General features: G+C 45.7%; 1 protein-coding gene across 13 annotated transcripts in view; it reads left to right on the top strand.

Annotated features, from left to right (window-relative positions):
* LOC140408764 (prominin-1-A-like) overlaps positions 1 to 16,210 on the top strand; it is a 362,788-nt gene that overhangs the window by 236,447 nt on the left and 110,131 nt on the right. For all 13 annotated transcript variants that reach the window (XM_072496421.1, XM_072496410.1, XM_072496411.1 and 10 more), the window contains 5 exons: positions 175 to 249; positions 8,495 to 8,558; positions 9,307 to 9,466; positions 10,067 to 10,219; positions 10,355 to 10,478. In XM_072496421.1, the coding sequence (XP_072352522.1) occupies positions 175 to 249; positions 8,495 to 8,558; positions 9,307 to 9,466; positions 10,067 to 10,219; positions 10,355 to 10,478 (576 nt within the window). The remainder of the gene's footprint in view (positions 1 to 174; positions 250 to 8,494; positions 8,559 to 9,306; positions 9,467 to 10,066; positions 10,220 to 10,354; positions 10,479 to 16,210) is intronic.

Below are 16,210 nucleotides of genomic sequence, written 5' to 3'. Positions count from 1 at the left end.
AGGAAGATAACTAACAACAATTTCGAGATTTCTATCATTAATGTATGTGCGTAGACCAGAAGCAGCTGTCACACTTATGATTGTAATGATGGCAAATGCTGGCAATTTTGCTGTCATTAGAATTGTGGAATCTAGGCTTTTAAAACCACCTGAAAGTTGTTTTCCATACTTCAGCTACAAGGTGTTGATTCTGAACTCGCAAACGTGAATGATGTACTGAAAACTGACTTTGAAGACTCGATTCAGAAGGTAAACAATGCTCTCCTTTTTTTGGAACTTTTAAAATGCCAGTTAGGCATTTCTTGTCACTTCCTGCGTTTTCCAAGGCGTTGTGCTGGTAATGGTGTTATGTTTACTAAATTATGTTTATTTAAAAAAATTCTGATTGTAATCTGCATGACATATTTTGGGATTTATATGATCCTTATTTTTGAGCCACATTTAAAGTACGAAAGATAAATCCAAACACTATGCATTGCTTGGTTGTGCTTTACTGGTTGGAGAGATTAATAAAAATCTTTTTAGGTGACCTTCAATTTCTTCAAGGGAATTTGCTAAACATGAACTTGGAAACAGATTGGTAGAGGCGTCTGTTTAAAAAAAAGAACGATGGAGCAGTGGTAGCAAGCCAGGGTTAGTGAAGTTTGGGTGATACTGAAATCTGCAGGTACTGGCAGCTAAGATCGATGTTCATGTGTTTGTGTTTTATATGCATACTATGTAGCATGCAAAAGGAAGCATGAATTGAAGCCCCATTAAAGGCAGTTAAGCTATGTCATTCAAAAGTAAAACTGGATGAATTAAGACTGAAAAGGAAGCCAGGTGAAGTATTCAAATAACTACAAGTCATGGCATTCGCAGAGTATTGCTGGCAGGATTTTCCTTGTGACTAGTCACAACCCTTGAAACGGTTTCTGGTTTATAATTGGTTATACTGTATTTATATATGATCTGCATATATGTGTCAGTATACATGTCTACATATAAATAATGATCTGTGCTTCTAGTGGATTTTGTTACTTTGCTAATTTTAAAGCAACCATGTATGTTTGTTAATGGTGTACTGTTCTTTGATTGGGCTGATGTGGAAATTTGATATTGACGTGTGAACAAAGAACATTAGACTTTGTTTTATAAACAAAGTTATTTATTACTAACACTACACTAACGAATAACTAAAATGTATAAGATGAATACAGTTGGAAATAAATGTCTAACACTAACTTACACTAAGATACGACAGATTGCTCTCATATGCGACTGCTATCAACTCCTTACAAACACCTTCTGCAGGAACACATGGTGCATCCGGGTCCTGGGACTCCATACTTGCCCCACCTGCTGGTCGGATGCTAGAACTGCAACAGTAAAACATATAACAATTTATCATGGCCAATCCACCTAACCTGCACGTCTTTGGACTGTGGGAGGAAACCGGAGCATCCGGAGGAAACACACGCAGGCACGGGGAGAACGTGCAGACTCCGCACAGACAGTGACCTTGCGGGGAATCGAACCTGTGACCCTGGTGCTATGAAGCCACAGTGCTAAGCACTTGTGCTACCGGGCTGCCCTAAATCTTAGATTTTAGTTGTTAGATTTAGGTAGAAATTTGTAATAGTTAATCAGTGCAACTATTGTTTGAATCATTTCAGTAGAAGCCTTGGTTACTTAGGTAACTGAAAGTGAATGCTGGGAATTTGGAATGAAAATCTAATGAGATGAACATATATGAACTACAGATGTTTTGGAATGAGATTTTGAAAGTGTACTGGGTTATGTTTAAAAACTGTGCTTTTGAACTTTTGACTAGCATTTTGAAGTTCTTATAGGGTATCTGAATGCTAAGTGTCACACAAAATCCACAGTGTGCTTCTGCACATACGGAGTGGAGAATTGGTTTGGGATTTGCCATGCATATTTATGGTTTTACATAGAGTGGCTAAATTACCCTTCCTCACACTGTCCCACATATCCTGGGCGAGATTCTCCGACCCCCCGCCGGGTCGGAGAATCGCCGGGGGCTGGCGTGAATCCCGCCCCCGCTGGTTGCCGAATTCTCCAGCACCGTATATTCGGCGGGGGCGGGAATCGCGCCGCGCCGGTTGGCGGGCCCCCCTCCGCGATTCTCCGGCCCGGATGGGCCGAAGTCCCGCTGCTAAAATGCCTGTCCCGCCGGCGTACATTAAACTACCTACCTTACCGGTGGGACAAGGCGGCGCGGGCGGGCTCCGGGGTCCTGGGGGGGTGCGGGGCGATCTGGCCCCGGGGGGTGCCCCCACGGTGGCCTGGCCCACGATCGGGGGGGGCCCACCGATCCGTGGGCGGGCCTGTGCCGTGGGGGCACTCTTTCCCTTCCGCCTTTGCCACGGTCTCCACCATGGCGGAGGCGGAAGAGACTCCCTCCACTGCGCATGCGCGGGAATGCCATCAGCGGCCGCTAACGCTCCCGCGCATGCGCCGCCCGGAGATGTCATTTCCGCGCCAGCTGGCGGGGCACCAAAGGCCTTTTCCGCCTGCTGGCGGGGCGGAAATTAGTCCGGCGCAGGCCTAGCCCCTTAAGGTTGGGGCTCGGCCCCCCAAGATGCGGAGCATTCCGCACCTTTGGGGCGTGCGATGCCCGACTGATTTGCGCCGTTTTGGGCGCCAGTCGGCGGACATCGCGCCGATACCGGAGAATTTCGCCCCTTATCCCCATTGGAAAGATAATTGACCATAAATAGCCTGATCTCTTCACAGCAATACTGGGGTGCAATGATACTTGAAGGTGGACTACAGGTATCAGTCACCGAGTCGGACACATATTAACACATATTTATATGTCTTAATACAATAACCGAGAATACAAGTCATGGTGGGATAGATGGTGGCGTGGTGGTATTGTCATTGGATTAATAATCCAGAGTAATGCCCTGGGAACCCGGTTTCGAATCCCACAAACAGATGGTGAAATTTGAATTCCATAAAAATGTCTAATTAAAATAACCATGAAACCTTTGTCGATGGTTATTAGCCCATTACCTAGCCCATTAATGACTTAAAGGTGACTCCAGATCCTATGAAAAAATAAGGGAGAGAGAATAAGCCATCATTTATTGTCAAAGTAACAGTGAGAGTAATAAAACCCACTTATTTATATTCAATTGCAAGGTTAAATATGTGCTTGGTGCTGGAGAGGAGCTTGCAGTGGGACGGGAGGATCCAGTTGTCATGGTCAATGTCGGTACGACATAAGTAGGACAATTGAGGTGGTTCTGCATAGTTAGCATGAGAACCTAGGCACTAAATTAAGAAACAAAACCTTACAGTCATAATCTCTGAGCCACGAGTAAATTTACATAGGACAAGTCAGATTAGAGTGATAAATGTGTGGCTCAAAGACTGGTGTGGGATAAAAGGGTTCTGATTCATGGGGCACCAGCACCAGTGCTGGGGAAAGTGGGATACGTACTGTTGGGATGGTCTAATGTTGAACCATGCTGGGGCCAGTGTTCCTTGTGAGCCACATAACTAGGGAGCTAGAGAGTGCCTTAAACTAAAAAGTGAGGAAAGGGATCAAATTTGGGAAACTGTGGTACATGAAAGAGCAGAGCCAAGACAAAAGAGAAAGGTATTACAGGAAATGAAAAAACAGCCCATGTCAGGAAGGGAGAGAGAGTACAAATCCAGCAGTAAATAAATGGATGAGACTGGAGGTTATAAAAAGGATAAAACTAAATGCTCCATATCTGAATGCACATAGCATTTAAAACAAAACAGATGAACTGAGAGCGCACATCAACATAAATAAGGACAATTTAATAGCCATTATGGAGACATGGCTGCACGAGAACATGGATTGGGACCTGAGTATTGAAAGGTACAGGATATTTAAGAAGGTAAGAAGTGTGGAAACTGTGGAGGGGTGGCTCTGTTAGTTAATGACAGTATTAGCACAATTCACAGGGAGGACCCAAGTTCAGGAAACCAGGATGTGGGAATGGTTTGGGTAAAGATGAGAAATGGCAAAGGCAAGAAGTCACTTGTGGGAGTGGTGTACAGGCCCCCTAATAGTAACCACATGGTAGGGTGGAGCAGAAAGGAAAAAATAATTGGAGCTTGTCAGAAAAGTACAGTGATAATCATGGGAGATTTTAATTTACATATAGATTGGAAAAATAAGATGGGCAAAAGTAGCCTAGATGAGAAGTTCTTAGAATTTTTCCAGATAGGTTTTTAGAACAGCGCATTATGGAGCCAACCATAGAGCAGGCTCGACTAGACGTGAATTGTGCAACGAGATGGGAGTAATTGATGATCTCATAGTGAAAGCATCCCTAGGTAACAGCGGCCATAAATGATCAAATTTTATATTCAGTTGGCAGAAGAAAGGAGTTGTTCTGGGCGGCAGGTGGCGCAGTGGTTAGCACTGGGACCACGGCGCTGAGGACCTGGGTTCGAATCTCGGACCTGGGTCACTGTCCGTGTGGAGTTTGTACATTCTCCCGTGTCTGCGTGGGTTTCACCCTCACACCCCAAAGATGTGCAGGTTAGGTGGATTGGCCAAGCTAAATTGCCCCTTAATTGGAAAACAAAATTATTGGGTACTCAAATTTATTTTAAAAAAAGAAGGGAAATGTTCTGAGACCATGGGCCGAATTTTCAAAACGAAAAGGCAGTGTCAGGTTCTGAGTGAAAAGCAGTGTATTTCTCTACAGAAACACAGCCAGGCTTTCTGTCCAGATCTTCTTAAACTCTCTCAAAAGAAAAATTATGCGGGGGGTAGGGGGGTCGTGTGGTTAGCGCTGTGACTCTGGCATGGTGGGGCCTGATAGTATCGGCAAGGCTGTCTTTAAAGATGGCGCCCCAATCTGCAAAAATAATTAACTCCTACCCACTCCCCTCCCCTCCATGGCCATGGAGAATCCCCTCCACAAGCATGGTAGCACAGTGGTTAGCACAGTTGCTTCCCAGCGCCAGGGGTCCCAAGTTCAATTCCCGGCTTGGGTCACTGTCTGTGCGGAGTCTTCCCCTTTCTCCTCGTGTCTGCATGGGTTTTCTCTATGTGATCTGGTTTCCTCCTACAAGTCCCGAAAGACGTGCTATTAGGTGAATTGGACATTCTGAATTCTCCCTCTGTGTACCTGAACAGGCGCCGGAATGTGGCGACTAGGGGCTTTTCACAATAACGTCATTGTAGTGTTAATGTAAGCCTACTTGTGACAAATAAGATTATTGTTATTAATATTATTACAAGTTTCAAAGTAACCCTCCCACCACCTGAACTCTGGGTGCTCCAGGCACCTCTGCACCCTCGGTGTGGTCATCACGACTGTTTGTGTTTCTGGAAACTAGTTGCATTTCTCGACAGTGTGACGTCAGGCCGCCAGGCGGCAGAATTCTCGGGGCTGCTCGTTACGGTGTAAAGTTGTTTAATTATATTTAAATTGATGTAATTTCATGCAAATCAGGATCAGATATTGAAGCAGTCCATTTCAAAATGCAGTAAGAACTGGACATTATCCAGGCTTGGACTGACAAGTGGCAAGTAACATCCATGCCACATAAGTGCCAGGCAATGTCCATCTCTAATAGAATGAATTCACCTTCACCCTTTGACATTCAATGGCATTACCATTGTTGAATCCCCCACTATCGACGTCCTGAGGGTTGCTGTTTATCAGGAAAAGAAATGGACAGCCATATAACTACTGTGACTACAAGAGCAGCTCAGAGGCTAGGAATTCAGTGGCAAGTAACTCACGTTCTGATTTCCCAAAGCTGTCCACCATCTACAAGGTGTGTGATGGAATCTCCACTTGCTTCGAATAAGTGCAGCTACAATATTTGGGAAAAGCAGCCTGCTTGATTGGCACCCCATCCACCACCTTCAACATCCACTCCCTCCACCACCGCCACAAAATAGTAAACCATATGCAAGGTGCAGTGCAGCAACTCACCAAGGTCCTTTGACAGCACCTTCTGAACCTGCAACCACCAAGAAGGACTGGGGCAGCAGACACATGGGAACTCCACCAAATGCAAGTTCCCCTCCAAGCCACACACCCTCCTGACTCGGAACATTATCGCTGTTTCTTCACTGACGCTGGATCAAAATCCTGTAGCACCCTTCCTGACAGTATTATGGGTCTACCTACACGACATGGACTGCAGCAGTTCAAGAGGGCAGCTAACCACCGTCTTCTCGAGGGCAATTGGGGATGGACAACAAATGTTGACCTATTCTACAAATACATAAAACAAAAAAGAGTGGCTAAGGTAAATATTGGTCCTTTAGAGGATGAGAAGGGAGATTTAATAATGGGAGATGAGGAAATGGCTGAGGAACTGAACAGGTTTTTTGGGTCGGTCTTCACAGTGGAAGACACAAATAACATGCCAGTGACTGATGGAAATGAGGCTATGACAGGTGAGGACCTTGAGAGGATTGTTATCACCAAGGAGGTAGTGATGGGCAAGCTAATGGGGCTAAAGGTAGACAAGTCTCCTGGACCTGATGGAATGCATCCCAGAGTGCAAAAAGAGATGGCTAGGGAAATTGCAAATGCACTAGTGATAATTTACCAAAATTCACTAGACTCTGGGGTGGTCCCGGCGGATTGGAAATTAGCAAACGTGACACCACTGTTTAAAAAAAGAGGTAGGCAGAAAGCGGGTAATTATAGGCCAGTGAGCTTAACTTCGGTAGTAGGGAAAATGCTGGAATCTATCATCAAGGAAGAAATCGCGAGGCATCTGGATGGAAATTGTCCCATTGGACAGACGCAGCATGGGTTCATAAAGGGAAGGTCGTGCCTAACTAATTTAGTGGAATTTTTTGAGGACATTAACAGTGCGGTAGATAACGGGGAGCCAATGGATGTGGTATATCTGGATTTCCAGAAAGCCTTTGACAAGGTGCCACACAAAAGGTTGTTGCATAAGATAAAGATGCATGGCATTAAGGGTAAAGTAGTAGCATGGATAGAGGATTGGTTAATTAATAGAAAGCAAAGAGTGGGGATTAATGGGTGTTTCTCTGGTTGCCAATCAGTAGCTAGTGGTGTTCCTCAGGGATCAGTGTTGGGCCCACAACTGTTCACAATTTACATAGATGATTTGGAGTTGGGGACCAAGGGCAATGTGTCCAAGTTTGCAGACGACACTAAGATAAGTGGTAAAGCAAAAAGTGCAGAGGAATCTGGAAGTCTGCAGAGGGTTTTGGATAGGCTACGTGAATGGGCTAGGGCCTGGCAGATGGAATACAATGTTGACAAATGTGAGGTTATCCATTTTGGTAGGAATAACAGCAAAAGGGATTATTATTTAAATGATAAAATATTAAAACATGCTGCTGTGCAGAGAGACCTGGGTGTGCTAGTGCATGAGTCGCAAAAAGTTGGTTTTCAGGTGCAACAGGTGATTAAGAAGGCAAATGGAATTCTGTCCTTCATTGCTAGAGGGATGGAATTTAAGACGAGGGAGGTTCTGCTGCAACTGTATAAGGTGTTAGTGAGGCCACACCTGGAGTATCGTGTTCAGTTTTGGTCTCCTTACTTGAGAAAGGACGTACTGGCACTGGAGGGTGTGCAGAGGAGATTCACTAGGTTAAACCCAGAGCTGAAGGGGTTGGATTACGAGGAGAGGTTGAGTAGACTGGGACTGTACTCGTTGGAATTTAGAAGGATGAGGGGGGATCTTATAGAAACATGTAAGATTATGAAGGGAATAGATAGGATAGATGCGGGCAGGTTGTTTCCACTGGCGTGTGAAAGCAGAACTAGGGGGCATAGCCTCAAAATAAGGGGAAGTAGATTTAGGACTGAGTTTAGGAGGAACTTCTTCACCCAAAGGGTTGTGAATCTATGGAATTCCTTGCCCAGTGAAGCAGTAGAGGCTCCTTCATTAAATGTTTTTAAGATAAAGATAGATAGTTTTTTGAAGAATAAAGGGATTAAGGGTTATGGTGTTCGGGCCGGAAAGTGGAGCTGAGTCCACAAAAGATCAGCCATGATCTCATTGAATGGTGGAGCAGGCTCGAGGGGCCAGATGGCCTACTCCTGCTCCTAGTTCTTATGTTATGTTCTTAGACAGCGATGCTCACTTCCTGTGAAAGAGCAAAAAAAACAGTGATATTTCCTTGATCTCCTTTTTTTAAGGTGTAATTCCATTGCACAGCCATGAGCCCCTTCAGCCTTTGTGGTGAAGGAACCCGTTTAGTGCTGCTAAGTAGGGAGTTCCATGTTTTTGACCCGGTGACATTGAAGAAATAACCATTATATTTATAAATCAGATTGTGTGTGCCTGGGAAAGCTCAGGCATGACTCCTGTCCGAACTGGTATTGAATCTGCTTACACTACCACCCTTTTAGCTAGCAAATTCCAGATTTTAACAATTTTTTTTTACTAATAATTTTAAATTATATCATTAATTTTTGTAGTGCTGCTGAGAATGTAATAAAAACCTGTTTGCCCTGTTGGTTCAAATGTTTATAATTTACTTATATAATTCTAGGGACATTCAGCATTTCATGAAATTCCAGCAATGCTTCAAAATGAAACCAAATCATTTTCATCAGGTACAGTTATAGTAATAATTAATTCTCTACATTTTTGATCTACTGCATAAATTTGCCTTTTCCTTAAATTAACAATGAGTGATGACAATCATAGCTTGTCAGTTAACTGAAAGAAAAGTGTGTCTGTGAACAAGGTGCAATGTTTTAGAATTTGTTTTTAATAATTTCTATTAAACATTTTTCTGGTATTTCTCTTTTTATGATGACATCTCAATTTTGCAGCAGTTTTTCGTAAGTTTAAGCAAAACCTAAGCACAGTATGTAAAAATTATGACATAGTGTGCCTTTGTGTGTTTTACCTGTATGTGCCAGAGTCATAATTTTCTAATTTCCTATTTTGCAGAAGCTACAATAAACCTTTCTAAATCTTGTTATAAATTTTAGATTTTGAAAAAGTACTGAATTCCTACTGGATTTTAAGACTTTGGCCTCTGCTCATTTATGGTGGCAAACCGATCTAGATGCAGTTGTACAAAACACTTTTCCTATTTGGAAATTGCAAATTCATGACTAATTCCATCAAAGCCTTACATTTACATTGTCTCTATTGTTTTAGCTTGAGTTTTGCAGTTATTTAAAAGAAAATGTACTTGGTGATAAATAGATGTGCGTTCCATATTATGGTGTAAAGTGCATTTTCATAATCCTGTCCCATCTGTCTCAATCAAAAATTATATGGATAGAATTGACACAATTAATGTATGCACATGTAGTTGTGCAGATTTGTATGATTTGTTCTTTGTTTCAGATGCAAAGATTGAGCTCAATAAAATTGGAGAGAAAATATCAGATTTGACTAAGGAGCAGACTATTGATGATGTAATCAATACTTCTACTGCGTACCTTAATCTGGCCCAGCAATACTTTCTTCAGTATTTTCCATATCTGGAAAAGTATGATTTTTACAGGTAGATTTTCTTTTTCAAGCTTACCTTTTTTTCTTTTAAATTTAGAATACCCAATTATTTTTTTTCCAATTAAGGGGCAATTTAGCGTGGCCAATCCACCTAACCTGCACATCTTTGGGTTGGTGGGGGGTGAGACCCACACAGACACTGGGAGAATGTGCAAACTACACGCGGACAGTGACCCAGGGCCGAGATCAAACCTGGGTCCTCGGGGCTGTGAGGCAGCAATGCTTGCCACAGTGCCGCCCTCAAGCTTACTTTTAATTCAATAATAGTAGCCTATCCATTTCAAGATTCCAACATTGACAATTTATAAAAAAAAGCTTGAACATAATTATTTACAAAATGTTTTGCTCATTTTGCATAAACGTATCTTATATATTTCAAAATATATTTGTTGTTCCAGGAGAGAGGAATTGTGTACTATGTTTATTGTTACAATATCTGGAGGTTGCATATAAAACAAAGTAACTAAGGCAGTGTGCCTTTAAATTCATGCATTGCCCCATTGAATAATGTGTGATCTTCATCTTGTTGAGTTTTAAACCTCTGCAGCTATTTAAAAACAAAAATGACTTTAGCATATGTGTCCTTTTACAGATGGCTGGCCAGTGTTACACTCTGCTGTGCTGTAATACTTATCCTTACTTTCAATTATCTTGGTTTGCTTTGTGGATTATGTGGCTTTGACAAGCATGCTTCTCCAACCACACGAGGCTGTGTATCAAACACAGGGGGCAACCTTCTTTTAGCGTAAGAATCTAGTAATATTATGACATTTCAAATATTGAAGTTCCATAAATGTATGTATTGTGCAATCCTATGGATTATAATACTAATTTTGAAATTATATAAACATTTAAAAAATCTACCTGTCATTACTTTCAGTGGAGTTGGGATCAGCTTCATCTTCTCCTGGCTTTTGATGCTGGTAGTTTTGGCCACCTTCATTGCAGGTGGAAATGTAGAAAAACTCGCTTGTCAGTCTTTAAAAGACAACAATTTATTTAAGGTAAAGTAGAAGAACTTTTGTGTACACTATAAACACAGTTTCTGATTGCATTCACTTTTGCTATTTTTTTTGAAAAATGTGGGCCTTTTTGTTAGAAAAATATTTATTTAGAACTTAAAATCTCTTTGTGCTACCAATCTCTCTAAACCTCCCTCATCCTTTAAGGCATCCTTGAAGTCGATTTCTTTTAGTCACCGACCCTAATATCTCCTGATGTGACTCTGGCTAAATTTTACAGGCAGCCATGTTCCCTACCCCTCTGGCTGAAAAGTCAGTCAAGAGTCCGCCGTAAAAGAACAGCTACCCCAGAGCCATTTTACACTTGGAAGGACGTTCATTGGCTCAGGGTCGGACTTTGGCTCCAATGTTCTGGCCAATTGCATTGGCTTGGCTCAGTAGTCCCAGAAGAACCAGTGTTGAGTGGTGGTACTACAGCCAGTCCCCAAAAGAAGCGGCGTTAATGAAAGCTGAAGTAAGTCCAGAGCATCGGTAGAGTCAGGCTGGCAAACTCCATCAAGGGAGGTGATGCAGTAGGGCTGGATTTGAGAAACTGGCAGGAGGTTAAAGAAGTGGTATGACCTTTTGGGGGATGTACCTCAATGTTCACAGGTGCAACTGAAAATAAGTGTTTCCCCCACCGTGACTATAGTCAGCCACCAGGCAGCACAGTAAACACTGCTTCCCATTTGGCATGGGTTCTGCCTGCTGTGGGTAAAATGATGACAGGTGGGATGAGACCTGTAAGTGGCCATTCATGTCCGGATATTAGTCTAGTAAGGCATTTATAATTTTAACATTTAAAAAAAAAAAGAAATCTCTGAACTGCTTATAATGCAATTACATCTTTCCTTAAATAAGGAGACCGATATTGTACACCGCACTCCAGATGTGGTCTCACCAGTGTCCTGTACAACTGAAGCACAACCTCCATATTTCCGTCATCATTTCTCCTCACAATAAATTCTAACATTTATTAGCTTTCCTAATTACTTGCTGTATCTGCAAAGTAACCTTTTGTGATACAATCACAAGGACACCCAGGCCTCTCCGAATCTCAGAGTTCTGTAATCTCTCACCATTTAGATAATATGTTTCTCTTTTATTCTTCCTGCCAAAATGGACCATTTCGTAATTTCCCACATTATTCTCCATTTGCCAGATCCTCCCCTTAATATATCTATGTCCCAACTTCCGATGGCGGCAATGAAGGAGTAAGTCGCACATTTGGTGGCTCCCGCTCTGGTCGGACTTTTGGACCTTTTCCCCCGATTTTTTTAACGGACTTGAATTGTAGAACGGATGTTAGTGGCAATTCTCTACTGAATTCCCACTCCGGTGCATGGAGAAAAGGACTAGAAGTGTTCGTAAGGGCAGAAACAAGAAGACAGAGAAGACTTGGGCTGTAGTTGCAACAGGGGACAGCATGGCGGAGGGGCGAACCTCTGGCCTGTTGACCCAGCAGTCTATGGAGCAGCTGATGCAAGTCATCCAGGAGGGCTTTGCTATGCAGAAACGGGACTGCTTGGACCTGATAAAAGCGTCGATTGAGCGGTTGGAGCTCAGGTTGGACGCCCAGGATCGGGCGATCCAGAAGGTGGAGAAGGCGCTGGCTGAGCAGGAGGAGCATCAGACTGCAGTGGAGCTGGAGGTGGGGATGCTGAGGGACCAGCAAAAGAAGCTTCTGGAGAAAGTGGAGGACCTAGAGAATAGGTCCTGCTGGCAGAACCTAAGAATTGTCGGGCTCCCGGAGGGGTCCGAAGGAACGGACGCTGGGGCATACGTTGCAGGCATGTTTGAGAAGCTGCTGGGGGATAGGGCATTCTCCCGGCCCTTGGAGGTGAATAAGGCTCACAGAGCACCTTTCTTTCACAGAAGAAACCGCAAATGGGAGACCCCCCGAGGGCTATGGTAGTGAGATTCCACAGGTTCTCGAATAAGGAGCGTATTCTACAGTGGGCCAAGCAGACACGGAGCTGTAAGTGGGACAATAGCATCCTGCGGGTTTACCAAGACCTGAGTGTGGAGGTGGCCAGGAGGAGAGCAGGCTTCAATCAGATCAGGGCGATCCTTTTCAGGAAAAAAGTGAAGTTTGGACTGTTATACCCAGCCCGTCTCTGGGCCACGCATGAGGATCAGCACTTTTACTTTGAGTCGCCTGAGGACGCGTTGGACTTTGCAAGAAAGAAAGGGCTGACGAAGGACTGAGAACTTTTGAATTTGGCTGCAACGTTCGTGTTTCTGTTTTCTCTGTTTCGTTTCTCTGTTTTTGAAAAAAGTTTCTCGTTTTGCTTGGAACCAGTAGTAGAGCTGAGTGAGTTTAGGTTTTCATCTGCACTGTTGGGGGATGGAGGTGTGTTAGTTTTGATCTTGGTGTTTTTTGGTTGGGCAATTGTGTGGGGATTGTTTGATGTTGGAGTTTGTTTGCATGAGCGGGTGGGGAGGGACAATAGGTGGGAGACTATCTGGCGCCGGGGATGGGGCCACCAAGCTAGCTGGGTGAGCTAGCTCTCGGAAGCACAGTGGGGGGTGTGCATATGTTTGATTTAGGAAAGGGATTGGGTGTTGTTAGGGGGGGGAGGGGGGGTGAAGGTTCTGCTGGCGAGGGAGGGACTTGGGCTGAGGGACAGAGAGGAGGTCGGGGGCTGCCTGGGGATGGACCGGTGGAGGCGCGGATCATGAGCTGGTGACGGGCCTAAAAAAAGCGGATGGCAGATCGGCGGAGGGGGGGGGGCAATGAACCCCCCAACTAGGCTGATCACCTGGAATGTTCGAGGGTTAAATGGGCCGGTCAAAAGGGCACGTGTGTTCGCGCATCTTAGGGGATTGAAGGCCGACGTGGTACTATTGCAGGAGACGCACCTTAAGGTAACGGACCAGGTTAGACTGAGGAAAGGCTGGGTCAGTCAGGTGTTTCATTCCATACTAGATTCAAAGACTAGAGTGGTCGCGATCCTGATCAATAAGCAGGTGGTGTTTGAGGCAGGTAGAATAGTCTTGAACGTGGGAGGTCGGTATATTATGGTCAGTGGGAAACTGGAGGGGGTGCAGGTGGTATTAGTGAATGTCTATGTGCCAAATTGGGATTTTGTGGAGTTTATAAAGAGGATGCTGGGGAAGATACCAGACCTGGACTCGCACAGGTTGGTCATGGGAGGGGACTTCAATACAGTTATGGACCCAGGCCTAGACCGGTCAAGCTCGAAAACGGGCAGGGTGCCAGCAATGACAAAGGAACTAAGAGGGTTCATGGTTTATTTTGATCAGGGTCTTTCTGGCTGGGGTAGTGGACATGGGGTACTTGGCGATTACAATCTCAGACCATGCTCCGCACTGAGTTGACCTGCAGGTTAGTAAAGACAGTAATCAGCGCCCGCACTGGAGGTTGGATGTGGGACTTTTGGTGGATGAAGGGGTGTGTGAGCGGCTGAGGAAATGCATTCAGAGCTACCTGCAGGTCAATGACACGGGGGAAAGTTCGGCAGCGGTGGTTTGGGAAGCACTGAAGGCGGTGGTAAGGGGGGAGCTGATCTCGATCTGGGCTCATAGGGAGAAGGTTGACAGGGCAGAGACGGACAGACTGGTAAAGGAGATATTATAGATCGATGGGAGGTATGCGGAGACCCCAGAGGCAGGGATCCTGAGGGAACGGTGGAGGCTTCAGGCGGAGTTTAGCTTGCTGACCACAGGGAGGGCGGTGGAGCAGCTGAGAAAGGTGAGGGGGGCGATTTATGAACATGGGAAGAAGGCCAGCAGAATGCTTGCACTGCAGCTTAGGAAGAGGGAGGCAGCTAGGGAGATAGGGAAAGTAAAGGACGGTGAGGGGAACCTGGTTGGTGATTCCGTAGGGGTGAATTAGGCATTTACAGATTTTTACAGCAGGCTAAACAGGTCGGAACCCCCTACGGGGCCAGAGGGAATGAGGCGCTTCTTGGAGGTGCTGAATTTCCCAACGGTGGATGGAGAGCAGGTAGAAGGGCTGGGGGCCCCAATTGGGCTGGAAGAGATAATAGAGGGCTTAAAGGCCATGCCGGCGGGTAAGGCCCTCAGTCCGGACGGGTACCCGGTGGAGTTTTATAAAATGTTCTCGGGGATATTGGGGCCGGTGTTGTTGAGGATGTTCAATGAGGCAAGGGAAAGAGGGGTGATGCCCCCGACGATGTCACAGGCAATGATTTCGCTGATTCTTAAGCGGGACAAGAACCCGGAGCTGTGTGGGTCCTACAGGCCGATTTCCCTGCTGAATGTGGATGCCAAGTTGATGGCTAAAATTTTGTCCTCCAGGATTGAGGACTGTGTTCCGGACGTTATTGGGGAGGACCAGACGGGGTTTGTTAAGGGTAGGCAGTTGGTGGCCAATGTAAGAAGGCTGTTAAATGTGATCATGATGCCCCCGGAAGGTAGGGAGATTGAGGTAGTGGTCGCAATGGATGTAGAAAAGGCTTTTGATTGGGTAGAATGGGATTACCAGTGGGAGGTACTGGAACGGTTCGGATTCGGGCGGGGCTTTATTGACTGGGTCAGGTTACTGTATCAGGCTCCTGTGGCAAGTGTGCGGACGAACAGGACAATTTTGGACTACACCGGGGGACGAGACAGGGATGCCCCCTTTCCCCACTGTTGTTTGAGCTGGCTTTAGAGCCATTGGCAAATGCTCTGGGAGCTTCAAGGTGCTGGAGGGGACTTGCCCGGGGGGGGGCACAGGATTTTGTTCTATGCGGATGATCTGCTTCTGTACGCTTCGGACCCAGTAGAGGGGATGGTGGAAATCATGAAGATTTTAGGGGAATTCGGACGGTTTTCGGGGTATAAGCTAAACATGGATAAGAGTGAGATGTTTGTGGTTCAGGCGAGGGGACAGGAGGGGCGACTGGGGGAGCTGCCATTTAGGTCAGTAGGGGGTAGTTTTATGTACTTGGGCATCCAAGTGGCGCGGGAATGGGACCGACTGCATAAATTGAATCTGGCCCGGCTAGTGGACCAAATGAAGGATGATTTCCGGAGATCGGATGTGCTCCCGTTGTCACTTGCCGGGAGGGTACAAACGGTGAAGATGACGGTCCTCCCGAGGATCCTATTTGTATTTCAATGTCTCCCCATTTTTATTCCGCGGCCCTTTTTTAAGCGGGTCAACAGGGTGATCATGGGCTTCTTCTGGGCGGGCAAGACCCCGCGGGTAAGGAAGGTAATGCTTGAGCAGAGCCGGAGAGAGGGCTGGCTGGCACTGCCAAATTTTAGCAACTATTACTGGGCGGCTAACACAGCCATGATCAGGAAGTGGGTGGTGGGGGTCGGGTTGGCGTGGGTGCGTATGGAGGCGGCTTCTTGTAAGGGCACCAGTCTGGGGGCGTTGGTAACTGCGCCTCTGCTGCTCCCGCTGGCGCGGTACTCCACCAGCCCCATGGTGGTGGCGGCCCTGAGAGTTTGGGGCTAGTGGAGGTGGCATGTGGGAGCAGTGGGATCATCGGTCTGGGCCCCAATTTGTGATAACCACCAGTTTGCCCCGGGGAGTATGGATGGGGGGTTCCGGGTATGGCGGAAAACGACGATTGAGAGGATGGGGGATGTGTTCATAGAGGGGAGCTTTCCGAGTATGGGGGTGCTGGAGGAAAGGTTTGGGCTGGCGAGGGGTAACAAATTCAGATATCTGCAGGGTGGGACTTCCTTCGTAAACAGGTGGCAACCTTCACGCTCCTACCACTGAGGGGAATTCAGGATAGAGTAATTGCCAGAGG

This window comes from Scyliorhinus torazame, chromosome 3 (assembly GCF_047496885.1).
Source record: "Scyliorhinus torazame isolate Kashiwa2021f chromosome 3, sScyTor2.1, whole genome shotgun sequence".
Lineage (NCBI taxonomy): Eukaryota > Metazoa > Chordata > Chondrichthyes > Carcharhiniformes > Scyliorhinidae > Scyliorhinus > Scyliorhinus torazame.
The sequence above is the reverse complement of the archived record's forward strand: the minus strand, read 5'-3'. Positions and strand labels throughout refer to the sequence as shown.